The sequence below is a fragment of the Salmo salar genome, chromosome ssa04 (assembly GCF_905237065.1).
Source record: "Salmo salar chromosome ssa04, Ssal_v3.1, whole genome shotgun sequence".
In the NCBI taxonomy this organism is placed as follows: Eukaryota; Metazoa; Chordata; class Actinopteri; order Salmoniformes; family Salmonidae; genus Salmo; species Salmo salar.
The window spans coordinates 67,810,848-67,825,826 of record NC_059445.1 but is presented as its reverse complement, the minus strand read 5'-3'; the positions used below and the strand labels follow the sequence as shown (position 1 = coordinate 67,825,826).

At 41.7% G+C, this 14,979-nt stretch overlaps 1 protein-coding gene across 2 annotated transcripts in view; it reads left to right on the top strand.

Moving 5' to 3' along the window:
* The window catches only part of LOC106603714 (calpain-5), an 81,331-nt gene that overhangs the window by 12,671 nt on the left and 53,681 nt on the right, over window positions 1-14,979 (top strand). For both annotated transcript variants that reach the window (XM_014197733.2, XM_014197734.2), the window contains one exon: window positions 9,418-9,583. In XM_014197733.2, coding sequence (XP_014053208.2) covers window positions 9,419-9,583 — 165 coding nt within the window. In that variant the 5' untranslated portion in view covers window position 9,418. The remainder of the gene's footprint in view (window positions 1-9,417; window positions 9,584-14,979) is intronic.

Below are 14,979 nucleotides of genomic sequence, written 5' to 3'. Positions count from 1 at the left end.
CATACAACAACACAGAGTTACACATGGAATAAACAAAACATAGTCAATAATACAGTAGAACAAAAGAATACAAAAAGTATATATACAGTGAGTGCAAATGAGGTAAGTTAAGGCAATAAATAGGCCATGGTGGCGAAGTAATTACAATATAGCAATTAAACACGGGAACGGTAGATGTGCAGAAGATGAATGTGCAAGTAGAGATACTGGGGTGCAAAGGAGCAAGATAAATAAATAAATACAGTATGGGGATGAGGTAGGTAGATAGATGGGCTGTTTACAGATGGGCTATGTACAAGTGCAGTGATCTGTGAGCTGCTCTGACAGCTGGTGCTTAAAGCTAGTGAGGGAGATATGAGTCTCCAGCTTCAGAGATGTTTGCAGTTCGTTCCAGTCATTGGCAGCAGAGAACTGGAAGGAAAGGCAGCAAAAGTAGGAATTGGCTTTGGGGGTGACCAGTGAGCTATACCTGCTGGAGCGCGTGCTACGAGTGGGTGCTGCTATGGTGAACAGTGAGCTGAGATAAGGCGGGGCTTTACCTAGCAGAGACTTATAGATAACCTGTAGCCAGTGGGTTTGGTGACGAGTATGAAGCGAGGGCCAACCAACGAGAGCGTACAGGTCGCAATGGTGGGTAGGGTGTGGGGCTTTGGTGACAAAACGGATGGCACTGTGATAGACTGCATCCAGTTTGTTGAGTAGAGTGTTGGAGGCTATTTTATAGATGACATCACCGAAGTCGAGGATCGGTAGGATGGTCAGTTTTACGAGGGTATGTTTGGCAGCATGAGTGAAGGATGCTTTGTTGCGATATAGGAAGCCGATTCTAGATTTAATTTTGTATTGGAGATGCTTAATGTGAGTCTGGAAGGAGAGTTTACAGTCTAACCAGACACCCAGGTATTTGTAGTTGTCCATGTATTCTAAGTCAGAGCCATCCAGAGTAGTGATGCTGGACAGGCGAGCAGGTGCGGGCAGTGATCGATTGAATAGCATGCATTTAGTTTTACCTGCGTTTAAGAGCAGTTGGAGGCCATGGAAGGAGAGTTGTATGGCATTGAAGCTCGTCTGGAGGTTAGTTAACACAGTATCCAAAGAGGGGCCAGAAGTATACAGAATGGTGTTGTCTGCGTAGAGGTGGATCAGAGAATCAGCAGCAGCAAGAGCAACGTCATTGATGTATACAGAGAAGAGTCGGCTCGAGAATTGAACCCTGTGGCACACCCATAGAGACTACTAGAGGTCCAGACAACAGGCCCTCTGATTTGGCACACTGAACTCTATCAGAGAAGTAGTTGATAAACCAGGCGAGGCAATCATTTGAGAAACCAAGTCTGCCAATAAGAATGTGGTGATTGACAGAGTCGAAAGCCTTGGCCAGGTCGATGAATACGGCTGCACAGTAATGTCTCTTATCGATGGCGGTTATGATGTCGTTTAGGACCTTGAGCGTGGCTGAGGTGCACCCATGACCAGCTCTGAAACCAGATTGCATAGCGGAGAAGGTACGGTGGGATTTGAAATGGTCGGTAATCTGTTTGTTAACTTGGCTTTCGAAGACCTTAGAAAGACAGGGTAGGATGGATATAGGTCTGTAACAGTTTGGGTCTAGAGTGTCACCCCCTTTGAAGAGGGGGATGACCGCGGCAGCTTTCCAATCTTTGGGAATCTCAGACGATACGAAAGAGAGGTTGAACAGGCTAGTAATAGGGGTTGCAACAATTTCGGCAGATAATTTTAGAAAGAGAGGGTCCAGATTTTGCAGCTCTTTCAGAACATCAGCTATCTGGATTTGGGTGAAGGAGAAATGGTGGGGGCTTTGGCGGGATGCTGTGGAGGGTGCTGGAAAGTTGACCGAGGTATGGGGTAGCCAGGTGGAAAGCATGGCCAGCCGTAGAGAAATGCTTAAGAGATGCATTCTACCTGTTAGATTTATGGAAGATTTGTTCCATCGGTCTGCTGTCATATTGTTGAGTAATGGGATTGCTGTAGATCAAGGGCTATTCTCTTTCTTATTGCCATTATTTTGTTTTTTTCCCCACGTTAATTTTATATCCTGAGATTTTAGAGTGTCCTGAAAGTATTTTTAGCTGGGGTGCATTGAGGTTTCAATATTGGTCAGGTATATCAAGAGATTGTCTGCAAGTACATTTAGTTTATGTTCACCCATACTGATACCTGTTTATATTTGGGTCCTGTCTAATTCTTTCTGCAAGCGGTTCAATTGCACCTGAACATTTCCCATTGACGTTTATATAAACGTTGATTAATTATTAAATAATGATTAAGATGTGATGTTTAATGCAATTACAAGGTAAAATAACTTGAATGCTTCAGATGATGATGTCACTCAGAACCCAGACAGGCAGATGTGGAGACTGGGAGAAGTTCCTGTAGGATCAGAAGAGAAAGATCTGAGCAGTCATAATAGCAGGATCTAACCATATTTTCTAGTCTCATTTAAGGAGTGAATAAAGAGCCACAAGTAATTGGGGATTCAAATGGATTTGTTAAGGTGACTAGATCTCTAATTCACACACACAACTAGAAAATATTTCCAGAAGTTTAGTTGTCTAAAAGTATTTTATGCTAGTGGAAGAAGTAAGCACATGAATGACCTGCTCCATTAGAAGTGTCTGCCAGAAGGCTATCCAGTAAAACAAACACTTGTTACAAAGTAAAGATAATTATATTAATATTGTTAAATAGAAACATGTTTAGTATGCCTAACATTAGCCTATAGACCTGTTATTCAGATTTATCAACTTCTCTCCAATCAATTACATTTAGGCTTTAGGCCTATTAGCTGTTGATTGCAGCTGAACCATATACATGACCGTGTAAGTTCTTAAACCTTATATCCGAGCTCCAGCAATCTACCCATTTGTGCTTGTGTAGTGTGGGAGAGAGTAGGCGTGTGGCAGCATGGGGGGTTTTCCGCTGCAGTCACGATCGAGACTCCTCTGCACCATCTGTGTCACATTCGGCCTCCAACTGCAACCTCATCATTTCCACAGGTATTCAGCTGATAAATGTAATCAGTGAGTCTGAATTTAATCAGTTGCCTTCATCAATATTAGGGGTAGGCTTTTTATTTCATTATGACAATATCAAATGTAGGGTTTAACCATCAGTGAATAGGCTGTTGATGGCAGATGTTGGTGATGGTCTCCATGTGAAGTAGATTTTTAGCAGATGTGAACACCTCTGAAAAGCTAAATGAATAAAAAAATAATTGTGAGTAAGCATAGACATTTGTTTTCCAAAGGTCTGTATACTGTAGGTCAGGATCCATATTTATCAGGCGTCTCAGAGTAGGACTATTGGAAAGGTTCACAGCTCTGAGGGTGTAAGCCCTATGAGTCCGAAGGCTCTGGGTGCATCCCAAATGTCTCCCTATTCCCGATATAGTGTAGCTTTTATTGACCAGAGCCCATAGGGACTCTATAGAGAATAGGGTGCTGTTTAGGATGCACACTGAGTCCATAATTATCCATTCATATTATGAATAAATGGAGGGAAGCAGAGTGTGGGTTTAACAGTCAGATCTAGAAGTTGGGAGCTTTGATTGCCAGCTCAGGTGTTGTGCAGCTTATTCAGGTGTTGTGCAGCTTGTTTTTCGTAGTTTTTGCAAATATATTAAATGATATACATATCTAATTTACATAAGCATTCACACCCCTGAGTCAATACTTTGTAGAAGCACCTTTGGCAGCAATTACAGCTGTGAGTCTTTCTGGGTAAGTCTCTAAGAGATTTGTATTTATTAAGGATCTGCTGCCAAGGTAGCAGCTACTCTTCCTGGGGTCCAGAAACATTAAGGCAGTTACATTGAATTCAGAAAGTATTCAGACCCCTTGACTTTTTCCACATTTTGTTATATTACAGCCTTATTGTAAAATGTATTATTGTTTTTTCCCCCTCATCAATCTACACACAATACCCCATAATGACAAAGTAAATGCCAAGAGTATGCAAAGCTGTCATCCAGGAAAAGTGTGGCTATTTGAAGAATCTCAAATATAAAATATATTTTGATTTGTTTAACTTTTTTTTGTTACTACATGATTCCATATGTGTTATTTCATAGTGTTGATGTCTTCACTATTATTCTACAATGTAGAAAATAGTAAAAATAAAGAAAAACCCTTGAATGAGTAGGTGTTCTAAAACTTTTGACCGGTAGTGTGTGTAAAACATTACATTACATTTCATAACACTTTACCAAATGCATTTAGTGTGTTCCCTCAGGCCACTACACCACTATCACATATTTACAATACAACATCCATGTGTAAGTGTGTGTTGAATGCGTGTCTTATTGTGTCTGTGCCTGTGTGTGTGTCTCTTCACAGTCCCCGCTGTTCCATATGGTTTTTTATATCTAATTTTACTGCTGACATCAGTTGTGGAGTAGAGTTCCATGTAGGCATGGCTCTATGTAGTAGTGTGCGCCTCCCATAGTCTGTTCTTGACTTGGGGATTGTGAAGAGACCTTTTGTGGCATGTCTTGTGGGGTATGCATGGGTGTCCGAGCTGTGTGCTAGTAGTTTAAACAGACACCTTGGTGCATTCAGCATTTCAACACTTCTTACAAAAACAAGTAGTGAAGAAGTCCACTTTGAGCCAGGAGAGATTGACATGCATATTATTGTTAGCTCTCCGTGTACATTTAAGGGCCAGAACAGTAGTCCAGGTGCGACAAAACCAGAGCCTGCCTAGTTGATAATGTTGTTAAAAAGGCAGAGTGGCGCTTTATTATGGACAGACTTCTCCCCATCCTAGCTACTGTTGTATCAACATGTTTTGACCATGACAGTTTACAATCCAGGGTTACTCCAAGCAGTTTAGTCTCCTCAACTCAATTTCCACATTATTTATTACAAGATTTAGTTGATGTTTAGTGAATTATTTGTCCCAAATACAATGCTTTTAGTTTTTGAAATATTTAGGACAAATTTATTCCTTGAAACTAACTACAGCTTTTTGTTAAGTGTTGCAGTCATTTCACTCGCTGTAGCAGCTGACATGTATAGTGTCGTGTCACCTGTAGACACACTTGCTTTACTCAAGCCCAGTGGCATGTCATTATTAAAGATTGAAAAAGTAAGGGTTCTAGACCTGATTCTACTTGGATTATGTTGGGAGAGGCTTCCATTAAAAAACACCCTCTGTGTTCTGTTAGACACGTAACTCTTTATCCACAATATAGCATGGGGTGTAAAGCCATAACGAATACGTTTTTCCATCAGCAGATTGATCTGTAATGTCAAAAGTCGCACTGAAGTCTAATAAACCTGGATTGCACAACATTTGCCTATTATTCTTGAAAAAAAATCTTCAAGCTCTGTCAAATTGGCTGTTGATCATTGATTGACAACCATTTTTCAGGTCTTGCAATCCATTTTCAAGTAGATTTAAGTAAAAAATTTAACTCAAACATTCATGAACATTCACTGTCTTCTTGGTAAGCAAGTGTAGATTTGACCTTTTTAAGGTTATTGTCCTGGTGAGAGGTGAATTCATCTCCCAGCGTTTGGTGAAAAGCAGACTGAACCAGGTTTTCCTCAGTTTATTTCCTCTGTCTGTTTATTTTTGTCTGGAAAAATTTCCCAGTCCTTAACAATTACAAGCATAACAATAACATGATGCAGCCACCGGTTTCCCCCCTCTTCGGCAACTGAGTTAGGAAGGACGCCTGTATCTTTGTAGTGATTTGATATATTGATACACCATCCAAAGTGTAATGAATAACTTCACTATGCTCAAAGGAATATTCAATGTATGCTTTTTTTTACCCATCTACTTAAAGGTGCCTTTCTTTGAGGCATTGGAAAACCTCCCTGGTCTTTGTTGTTGAATCTGTGTTTGAAATTCACTGCTCGACTGAGGGATCTTACAGATAATTGTACGTGTGGGGTACAGAGATGAAGTATTCATTCAAAAAACACAAACACAATTATTGCACACAGAGTGAGTCTATGCAGTTTATACTGAACAAAAATATAAACTCAACATTTAAAGTGCTGGTGCCATGTTTCATGAGCTGAAATAAAAGATCCCTGAAATGTTCCATACACACAAAAAGCTTATTTCTCTAATTTTGTGCACAAATTTGTTTACATCCCTGTTAGTGATTATTTCTCCTTTGCCAAGATAATATATATTTTTTAAATGGAACCTTTTCTTTAACTAGGGAAGTCAGTTAAGAACAAATTCTTATTTACAATGACGGCCTCCCGGGGAACATTGGGTTAACTGCCTTGTTCAGGGGCAGAATGACAGATTTCTACCTTGTCAGCTCAGGGATTCGATCCAGCAGGCTACCTGCCACCCCAAAATAATGCCACCAAGATAATCTATCCACCTAACAGGTGTGACATATCAAGAAGCTGATTAAACAGCATGATCATTACAAAGGTGCACCTTGTGTTGGTGACAATAAAAGGCCACTAAAATGCCACAGATGTCTCAAGTTTTAAGGGAGCATGCAATTGGCATGCTGACTGCAGGAATGTCCGCCAGAGCTGTTGCAAGATAATTTAATGTTAATTTCTCTACCATAAGCCGCCTCCAACGTCGTATTAGACAATTTGGCAGTACGTCCAACCAGCCTCACAACCGCAGAACACTTGTAACCTCTGTGGTGGTGATTCTAACCAAAAGGGGAGAGAGTGTATTCTTCAAAACAACTTTATTAAAATATTTGCAAAAATGGAGCAGTTAACTATGCACTTCAACAGTTGTGCAGTTAAGGCCCAACGAACAGCGTCGGGTCTCAACTTTTATAGAGAAGTACATCCTTTTTGTATACGTGGCAGTCAGCAGATAGTGTGTAAAAGACAATTAGTTGTCTGTGCAGATTTAAGATAGCTTGAGGGTTCAACCGTGTAACTGCATTCACAACAGCAAACACTATAATATGCTCCTTTCTGCAAGTTTCCATACGTGTGACTTCCTGTACGTAGTAAACCCATGGGATGTCACATGCTAGGGTCGCATCGAAACGAACCTTGGCTATGCGCCCAGTCTTATGACTAAGTCACACAAAGACAAGTTTGTGTCAGGTTGGAAAAAACACTAGCATTTAACAAGACACTATTCTTTAAGCAGTAAAACACGGCATAGCATGACTAATTGTGTCATTTTCCATGCCACCTCGCAAGTCGAGGACTTCCACATCCGGCATCTTCACTTGCAGGATCATCTGAGACCAGCCAGCTGGAAAAGCTGATGAAACTGGGGAGTTTTTCTTTCTATAATAAAGCCCTTTTGTGGGGGGAAAACTCATTTTGATTCGCTGGGCTTGGATCCCCAGTGAGTGGGCCTAGCACTGGATACCCAGTGAGTGGGCCTAGCACTGGATCCCCAGTGAGTGGGCCTAGCACTGGATCCCCAGTGAGTGGGCCTAGCACTGGATCCCCAGTGAGTGGGCCTAGCACTGGATCCCCAGTGAGTGGGCCTAGCACTGGATGCCCAGTGAGTGGGCCTAGCACTGGATGCCCAGTGAGTGGGCCTAGCACTGGATCCCCAGTGAGTGGGCTTAGCACTGGATCCCCAGTGAGTGGGCCTAGCACTGGATCCCCAGTGAGTGGGCCTAGCACCCCTGCCAAGTCATGTGAAATCCATAGATTAGGGTCTAATGAATTTATTTGAATTTACTGATTTCCTTATATTAACTGTAATTTAGTAAAATCTTTGAAATTGTTGCTTATTGCGTTTATTTTTGTTCAGCATATTATGTGACATGTTAAGCAAATGTTTACTCTATAGGCAGACGCGTGTAGGCTACTGTAGTTCAAATGTCTAGCCTAAATCTGCGTCAGTAAATAGGGTTAAATTAAAATAATTCCTTATTCCTCCAGGAGATGATGTACTCATCATCTTGATATGAAAGGGTTACTTCACTCGTCGAAGTTAATATGATTTTAAAACCTTTTTAGAGATTTGATTTGGCATTCCTCCATTTTCTGTTTTTCTGTGATCATTTTCTGTGATCTCATGTCTCCGGAGACCACTTCAAGATCAGCACAAGAAAATGCCATAAAGCTTTTTTATTATGTAAAGGATTTGGTTGATTGAGTTGACATTTTGACGGCCTGTATTTCCTTTGATTAAATGTGGTATTTAATTGGATTTTTTTTATTTTTATGAAACGCTGACTTTTTCTTGTGCTGCTGTTGCATTACAAGCCCTTGTCAGAAAAGAGAAGTTGAAAGAAGACAGCAGGTCAAACTGAGCTTAGAGTACTGTAGGGTGAAGTTGCCCCTAGACGCTGATCTCGGGTAAGTTTAGCATTTTCCCCACTAATGGTTAAGGTTAAGATAAGGGGATGGGAAGCTGATCCTAGATCTGTACCTAGGGTAAACTTCACCCTGGAGCGAGGTTCAAAGCTAAAAACCAGAAGGATGGGGGAAAATATACTGGGTGGTCTATGTGCTTCTGTATTCAACTTCCATTCTTCTTATCATGTCTCATTTTATATTGCTGTTGGTGTTTCTGGATGATTTTTGGCTGGTATTGAAGTGTGCGGTGTGTTTGGTTGACAGTTTGCCTCTAAAAGGCTTCTGCCATCCATCTTTTCCATGCTCCTGTAGTGAACGATCTGTCTGCAGTTCAGTTCTGCCAGTGTAATCCTGGGACATTTGAGATTGAGTCGACATCAGACAGACAATGTTACGTGATTTTAAAGAGAAGTAGCCTAACTACCCTCACCTCTCCACACATACACACACTCCTCCTCTTCCCATTCTGGCCCTCTATAAGATCTCATTACATATCCTGCTCCCAAGGCAAAAGAGCAGTGTGCCTTATTTAACCGAGTTGCTATGCAGAAAATCCTTCCCATTGGTTTATTTCCCAATGGCCATTAGATTGTCATTGTAGGATTAAGCACGATTAAAAAAATATAAAGAAACCAGCTGTGTAGCTAACAGATAAGCCTTTTGATTAGTCAGCTCATTCTATACAAGCCTGTTGGAACTGTATGTACTGTGTAGGCAATTTGGTAGCCATTTTGTTTCGTCACTGGCCAGTAGCAAATCTGAAGTGTCAAATTAACCTCAAAGAGAACATCCTGCTTCATCTCCATGGTGATTTGTTGAGTCCTTGATCTCCTGTCACATCGTATGGCGAGGTCATCAACAGCTCGTTGCTCTGTGACTACAAGTAGAATAGCTTGTTTCCTCAACAGCTCTGTCTGTCTACGTTTATTTTCTGCTATTACGGACTCTTGTATCACAACTTTTGATACATGCGTGTGTGTATTTGTCCATAGTGTAACCTACCCAAAAGGTAAAATGTAATAACATTGGCACAGCTAATCTTCAAGGATATAAGAGACCTGTTGGTAGGAGACCAGTTCCAGGTCACTAACAGAGCCCCCTGTCTCCTGCGTGTGGTCCCTACGGGCTGTAGGATGTTCTCGTTTGTGAAGGCCTTCGAGGGGCAGCAGTACTCCACCCTGAAGAGGCAGTGCCTTGCCAGCGGCCTGCTGTTCGAGGACCCGCGCTTCCCCGCAGTGGATGACACCCTCTTTTACCAGGGCAACAGGATCGGACGTGTGCACTGGAAGAGACCCCGGGTGAGTGAGCTACTACTACGTCCACTACCATCATTTTTTTTTTTTTAAGACTGCTGAAGCAAGCACACCATTTTTCTTTCGAAAATATATTCATGGTTTATTTGGACAGAGACATATAAACACCTTTGCAAAATGTTGCACCATAGTGTGTATAGCTCACGCACATTTTCTACACCTGTCCCTAGATTATCTTTTCTCCTCACGTTTACACTTACATATCCTTTTCACACTACTGAGGCTTGCTGGCATGGTCAGCAAATGTTGTGCTATTTAGGTTCATGCTTGGTAGACTGGAGCTAAACACACACACACACACACCTTCACTTCCTGTGTAAAACCACAGACTATGAAGAAGGAGAAGATATTAGCCAAAATATCCAAACGTATATTGTATTTTTTGTGAAGGAGAGTATTTGGATTTTTATTGATTGATACAGGGTAGAAGTAGACTGAGATGGGGACATAGAGGAGAGGGACACAACACCAAAAATGGCGCAGTCGTGGATCGAACCCCAGCCTCCCAGGGAAATGTGCAATCAGGGGACAGCAGCACTACCACTAGACCAGCCCCCGGCACCAATATATTGTGTGCAAATCATGTTATTTTATTAGGACCCCTAGTCCCATATTGGGCACCTCTGTAGTCCTTAATGGGATCTGCATTTTTTACCATATAATTTGCTGAACAGCATCACTCACTCAGAATAGCAAAGACATCTGGTTTGCCAAGAACACTGACTGTAGCGCGTGTGTGTGTGTGTGTGTGTGTGTGTGTGTGTGTGTGTGTGTGTGTGTGTGTGTGTGTGTGTGTGTGTGTGTGTGTGTGTGTGTGTGGAGATGTGGAGTCAGATGTTCCCACGGGGGGACCAAACCAACACAAGCTAAAAAAAAAGCTAAGCTGGTGCCTAGGGCCAGACAAAGTGTTAGGAAGTGTCCAAGTCAATTATCCCTCCCTCTCTTCTCCCTCTCTTCTCTTTCCGCCCAGAGTGCCGCTCATTCCAGAGTCCCAGAGCAGCTAGACATGAGAAGTGCGGTGCGGCAGGCAGCGTTTATTACCGTGATAACTGGGTCACACAGATGGCCTGTTTGGGTCTATGTGGCGATGTCAGTCTGTCATTTTACAGCGTTTTGGTGGTTGGCGTGGGGTCGCTTAGCGACTCAGCAGAGAGGCATGGAGAATTGAAAGGTGGAAGGAGGAGAGCTATTTCCACCTCCATCTCTCCATGACACAGGATATTCCAATTTCTTTCTCTCACTTTTTATGGTGGTTGTTTGTAAGTGAGGACTTGGTGGACTGTATATTCTTTAGGTTAGGTTTTACTTTATGTGCTGGTAAGGGCACAGATGACAGACATGTATCAAATTAAATTGTATTGTCACATACACATGTTTAGCAGATGTTATTGCGGGTGCAGCGAAATGCTTGTGTTTCTAGCTTCAACAGCGCAGTAATATCGAACAATTTCACAACAGTACACACATCTAAAGGAATGGAATTAAGAATATATAAATATTTGGACGAGCAATGTCGGAGTGGCATAGACTAAAATACAGTAGAATAGAATACAGTATATACAGTGAGGGGGAAAAAAGTATTTCATCCCCTGTTGATTTTGTACGTTAGCCCACTGACAAAGAAATGATCAGTCTATAATTTTAATGGTAGGTCTATTTGAACAGTGAGAGACAGAATAACAACAAAAATCCAGAAAAACGCATTTCAAAAATGTTATAAAATGATTTGCATTTTAATGAGGGAAATAAGTATTTGACCCCTCTGCAAAACATGACTTAGTACTTGGTGGCAAAACCCTTGTTGGCAATCACAGAGGTCAGACGTTTCTTGTAGTTGGCCACCAGGTTTGCACACATCTCAGGAGGGATTTTGTCCCACTCCTCTTTGCAGATCTTCTCCAAGTCATTAAGGTTTCGAGGCTGATGTTTGGCAACTCGAACCTTCAGCTCCCTTCACAGATTTTCTATGGGATTAAGGTCTGGAGACTGGCTAGGCCACTCCAGGACCTTAATGTGCTTCTTCTTGAGCCACTCCTTTGTTGCCTTGGCCGTGTGTTTTGGGTCATTGTCATGCTGGAATACCCATCCACGACCCATTTTCAATGCCCTGGCTGAGGGAAGGAGGTTCTCACCCAAGATTTGACGGTACATGGCCCCGTCCATCGTCCCTTTGATGCGGTGAAGTTGTCCTGTCCCCTTAGCAGAAAAACACCCCAAAGCATAATGTTTCCACCACCATGTTTGACGGTGAGGATGGTGTTCTTGGGGTCATAGGCAGCATTCCTCCTCCTCCAAACACGGCGAGTTGAGTTGATGCCAAAGAGCTCCATTTTGGTCTAATCTGACCACAACACTTTCACCAGTTGTCCTCTGAATCATTCAGATGTTCATTGGCAAACTTCAGACGGGCAGTTGGTAGAGCATGGTGTTTGCAACGTCAGCATGGTGTGTGCAACGCCAGGGTTGTGGGTTCAATTCCCACGGGGGGCCAGTACAAAAAAATAAATAAATAAATAAATGCATGAAATGAAAATGAAATGTATGTATTCACCACTGTAAGTCGCTCTGTATAAGAGCGTCTGCTAAATGACTAAAATGTAAAAATGTAAATGTAATATGTGCTTTCTTGAGCAGGGGGACCTTGCGGGCGCTGCAGGATTTCAGTCCTTCACTGCGTAGTGTGTTACCAATTGTTTTGTTGGTGACTATGGTCCCAGCTGCCTTGAGATCATTGACAAGATCCTCCCGTGTAGTTCTGGGCTGATTCCTCACCGTTCTCATGATCATTGCAACTCCACGAGGTGAGATCTTGCATGGAGCCCCAGGCCGAGGGAGATTGACAGTTCTTTTGTGTTTCTTCCATTTGCGAATAATCGCACCAACTGTTGTCACCTTCTCACCAAGCAGCTTGGCAATGGTCTTGTAGCCCATTCCAGCCTTGTGCAGGTCTACAATCTTGTCCCTGACATCCTTGGAGAGCTCTTTGGTCTTGGCCATGGTGGAGAGTTTGGAATCTGATTGATTGATTGCTTCTTTGGACAGGTGTCTTTTATACAGGTAACAAGCTGAGATTAAGAGCACTCCCTTTAAGAGTGTGCTCCTAATCTCAGCTTGTTACCTGTATAAAAGACCCCTGGGAGCCAGAAATCTTTCTGATTGAGAGGGGGTCAAATACTTATTTCCCTCATTAAAATGCATATCAATTTATAACATTTTTGACATGCGTTTTTCTGGATTTTTTTGTTGTTATTCTGTCTCTCACTGTTCAAATAAACCTACAATTAAAATTATAGACTGATAATTTCTTTGTCAGTGGGCAAACGTACAAAATCAGCAGGGGTCAAATACTTTTTTCCCCCACTGTACATATGAGATGAGTAATGCAAAATATGTAAACATTATTTTAGGTAGGATTCCAGTTGAGGTGGTTTAATAACGCCAAAGATGCACAGGCACGGAACAGCACCGCACAGTATATGGATGGTCTAAGGCATTTAGTGGTCTGGAAACCTGCCTCAACCAAAGTGTGTGTGTGTGTGTGGTCTGCAAGAAAAGAGATAAATAAAGATACAATTGTGAATGACAGAATACAATCTCCAATTCACATCTCTTATAAACAATATGCATGTCTATAACATGCCTATGATGACTTAATGCTATACAGGACCATACAGTGCAATAAAAGTGATTCTGACTGTACTAATTTGAGATCAAAGGGGTGCTGCCACACATGTACTACAAAGCATAGCACCATCATCTTCATTAAATGGCTACAACTGCACAATGAACTTGAATACCTCTAAACAGTGAAATACGATGTAATACCCATATGATGATGTACCATAAAACTACATTACCAGTCAAAACTTTGAACACACCTACTTAATTATTTATTTTTACTATGTTCTACATTGTAGAATAATAGTTAAGACATCAAAACTATGAAATAACACACATAGAATCATGTAGTAACCAAAAAAGTGTTAAACAAATCAAATTTGAGATTCTTCAAAGAAGCCACCTTTTGCCTTGATGACAACGTTGCACACTCTTGGCATCATCCCAACCAGCTTCATGAGGTAGTCACCTGGAATGCATTTCAATAAACAGGTGTGCCTTGTTAAAAGTTAATTTGTGGAATTTCTTTCCTTCTTAATGCATTTGAGCCAATCAGTTGTGTTGTGACACAAGGTAGGGGTGGTTAACAGAAGATAGCCCAATTTGGTAAAAGACCAAGTCCATATTATGGAAAGAACAGCTCAAATAAGCAAAGAGAAACGACAGTCCATCATTACTTTAAGACATGAAGGTCAGTCAATACGGAATATTTCAAGAACTTTTCAGCAGAGGTAACTTTCAAGTGAAGTCGCAGAAACCATTAAGCGTTATGATGAAACTGGTTCTTATGAGGACCGCCACAGGAAAGGAAGACCCAGAGTTACCTCTGCTGCAGAGGATAAATTCGTTAGAGTTGCCAGCCTCAGAAATTGCAGCCCAAATAAAAGCTTCACAGAGTTCAAGTAACAGACAGTTCTCAACATCAACTGTTCAGAGGAGACTGTGTGAATCAGGCCTTCATGGTCGAATTGCTGCAAAGAAACCACTACTAAAGGACACCAATAAGAACAGACTTGGTTGGGCCAGGAAACACGACCGGTGGAAATCTGTCCTTTGGTCTGATGAGTCCAAATTTGCGATTTTTGGTTCCAACCGCCATGTCTTTGTGAGACGCAGAGTAGGTGAACGGATGATCTCCGCATGTGTGCTCCCCACCGTGAAGCATAGAGGAGAAGGTATGATGGTGTGGGGGCTTTGCTGGTGACACTGTCAGTGATTCATTTAGAATTCAAGGCAAACTTAACCAGAATGACTACCACAGCATACTGCAGCGATACGCCATCCCATCTGGTTTGAGCTTAGTGGGACAATATTTTGTTTTTCAACAGGACAATGATCCAACTCCAGGCTGTGAAGGGCTATTTGACCAAGAAAGAGAGTGATGGAGTGCTGCGTCAGACGACCTGGCCTCCACAATCACCCAACCTCAACCCAATTGAGATGGTTTGGGATGAGTTGTGCCACAAAGTGAAGGAAAAGCAGCCAAAAGTGCTCAGCATATGTGGGAACTCCTTCAAGACTGTTGGAAAACTCTTTTTTGGTTACTACACGATTCCTTATGTTTTATTTAATAGTTTTGATGTCTTCACTATTATTCTACAATGTAAAGAAAATAGAAAAAATAAAGAAAAACCCTTGAATGAGTAGGTGTGTCAACTTCTGACTGTTACTATAAACAATTAAAGGGCATATAAACATCGCACTGGGGGACATTATCCTATACAAATACAGTGTTAAATGTCCGAAATGATATGACAACCAAA